This window comes from Atta cephalotes, assembly GCF_000143395.1.
Source record: "Atta cephalotes unplaced genomic scaffold scaffold00035, whole genome shotgun sequence".
Lineage (NCBI taxonomy): Eukaryota > Metazoa > Arthropoda > Insecta > Hymenoptera > Formicidae > Atta > Atta cephalotes.
Window position 1 is genome coordinate 3094960 of NW_012130099.1, and position 2914 is coordinate 3097873.

At 33.4% G+C, this 2914-nt stretch overlaps 2 protein-coding genes across 2 annotated transcripts in view; one reads left to right on the plus strand and one right to left on the minus strand.

The window, feature by feature from the left end:
- LOC105621644 (villin-1) overlaps positions 1–2390 on the plus strand; it is a 10629-nt gene extending 8239 nt beyond the window's left edge. Inside the window, exons 7-9 of the mRNA XM_012203112.1 lie at positions 468–716; positions 927–1223; positions 2041–2390. Coding sequence (XP_012058502.1) covers positions 468–716; positions 927–1223; positions 2041–2390 — 896 coding nt within the window. The remainder of the gene's footprint in view (positions 1–467; positions 717–926; positions 1224–2040) is intronic.
- Positions 2391–2470: 80 nt separating this feature from the next.
- LOC105621645 (proteasome subunit beta type-7) overlaps positions 2471–2914 on the minus strand; it is a 2727-nt gene continuing 2283 nt past the window's right edge. Inside the window, exon 4 of the mRNA XM_012203113.1 lies at positions 2471–2872. Within this exon, the coding sequence (XP_012058503.1) occupies positions 2597–2872 (276 nt within the window). The 3' untranslated portion in view covers positions 2471–2596. The remainder of the gene's footprint in view (positions 2873–2914) is intronic.

Sequence of the window (2914 nt, forward strand, 5' to 3'; positions counted from 1 at the left end):
TTAACTATATATATATATATATATATATATATATCGATATATATATATATATATCGATAATCAAAAATATGAAAAATAATGAATAATATCAAAATATCAAAAATAATAATAATAGCGAATATAAAATTTTAACAAAAATTTTTGACTTTTAAGAATCTTTCACCTTTTTGTTTGACATTGAAGAGAATTCTAATTTGGACCGAAATATGAATTAAGAATTAAAGTTCCGACTTGATAGATTGATTCAGTTGCGTTTGAATTGCTTGTTTGCATCCATTTATACATTATATTGCAATTTAAGATAAAATATCAAAAAAGTTTGTATATTATGCAAAGAAAAAATAGAGTACTTAAATTTACATGAAAAAAAATTTGAAAAACATACATCTAAGAGAGAACGTAAGGTTCGAATTTTTCTATAATATTTTTTCTATAATTTTTTTATAATAAAGATTCTCGATTTGCAGCGCCAAAAAAATATCTGGTCAGAGTGTTCGGCTCAACACCGTATACTTCAAAAGCTGTGGAACGCCCATTACGAGCAAGTAGCCTGGACTCCAGCGCGGTATTCATCCTTTTCTCTGGCGCTCCGATCGTCTGGTGTGGCGGCAAGAGCACTGGTGACGCGAGACAAACATCGCGACGCCTCGCGCCTAGAAACGCGCCTCTCATCACTGAGGGTAAAGAAAGTGATGACTTCTGGGCCGAGCTTGGAGGTAAACCGAATGAAGAAATAGAACATCTCGAATCCCAAACAACACAAAGTCTAAAATTGTGACGTAAGACGTCTTTAAGTCGACTTTTAGACGTAAAAAACGTCTTATAATCCGATTTTAAAAACTTGTTGTTTGGAATGTTTTTCTAAAATCACATTCATTATCACAGACATTATGATCATTGATTACGCTTAAATTTATCCTCCTCAGGAGTAGGTACCTATAGCACAGAGACTGAAGAAGTCGGCGAGGAGTTAGACAAACATCTGTTTCAATGCCGTACCGAGAATGGCCTCTTCGTCGGCGAGCAAATCCTTGGATTCCGACAGAACTCTCTAATACCTGAAGCTGTTTGGTTGCTGGATGCTGGCAGTGTGATCTGGGTATGGATAGGCAAGTTCTCCAGCTCGAGAACGCTGCAAGAGTGCATTGAGGATGCCACTGTGTATCTCTACACTCATCCTGCAGGTCGAAATCGCAACACGACCATTTCCGTGATCAAACAAGGTGAGTCCCAGACAATATACAGTTCGAAAAGATCTCTTCACGATCGATGATGTCTTTGTCGAGCCAACCATTTTTAAGTAATAAAAATTTAACAAGGAAATACAGAAAAGTATCTTCTTTCGATTTTGAGCTTTTAATATGTTGTAATCTAAATCTGAATAAGATACACATATTTTTTTACGTGCCTATATACATTTTTAGGGTAAAATACTCAAAATTTCTTTTGAAGCGAATTCGTCGAAATTATAAAAGATGAAAAAAAAAAACGTTTCAAATAAAATTGTTTTAAATAAAATTATTTCAAAAGTAATAATGGTAAAAAATTTATATATAAAAAATAAAAACAATTTTTAAAATTCTTATTATAAAGTTAAAATCATTCAATTTTTATTTAAAAAATTTGTTTCTATCATTTCGATACTCGCTTCGAGAAAAGAATAACTGAATTTATTCGAAGGAGCATTTTATCTCCTAAAGTGCGAATGTATACATAAAAAAAATACATGCTCTTTATTTTGGCCTAAACAACATATTAAAAACTTATTAAAAAATCGGAGGGAACATGTTTTTTTTAGTAATAGTTTAATTTAGCTAATATTTTTTATAGGTTTATAAAAAATATTAGCTAAATTAAAAATAAAAAATATTATTTAAATATTAATATTAAAAATATTTAATTTATATAAAAAATATTATTTTTTATTTTATTTTTTTTATAGATTTATTATTATTTTTCAGTTCTTTCTATCGCAAAAATTTTTAAATCTTTATTTATTTTTTTTACATTTTCTATATTTTTATTTTCATCGTTTCTTAGGTTTGGAGCCAGCTACATTTATCGGACTGTTTGACAATTGGAATCATAATCTGCTAAGGGATTACAAACCGTTCGAGATCTTCTGCACTCTGTTGGAGGATAGAGATCAATCGGCAAAGATGCAGACGACCTCGAAGGCCACCACAGACTTCGACAATTATATCAAGTATCCGCCCTCAATGCTGAAAAGCGAACCGGATAATTTGCCGGCCGGTGTGGACGTTAGACGCAAAGAGATGCACCTGACTTATGACAATTTCATCGCAATCTTCAAAATGGAACCCGCGGAATTCGAAAAACTACCGACATGGAAGAGACAGCGCCTTAAACAAGCCGCTGGACTCTTCTAATAATATTCTTCTTTTAACTTCAATTCTAATTCAAATATTATCTCTTCTCTTTACGGAATCGGAATTTCAGAAATCATACGTTTATCCTTACACAATCGCCGCAATGTTTTATTACAAGATCGAATTGATTTTCAACCGTTAAGTCTCATTGTTTGGAAAAATGTATTTATTATTATATATAGAACGCTAGATTAGTTAACGGAGTTTCATGCAGATGTGTCCATCGCTTCGGATTCGATTATGCGCACCGTCTCCTCCTCCACGATGATCGGCTGTATTGTTTTCGTGAGCACCGACGTAGTACCAGGCTTGTAACGATAGTTGATCTGCCGCTCGCCCTTTACGCTGGCGGTATCATATGGCCGCAAATATTCGACATTGTTCTTGCGAATGACACAGAGATCTACATTGGATCCTGACGCAAGATCGTTGAACACACCTGCACGAATGGCGTCCGCCACCAATTTCTTCGCCTCTTCTTCCTAAAACATATCCGTTTTTTCAATTCAAGAACATGAAGTTTT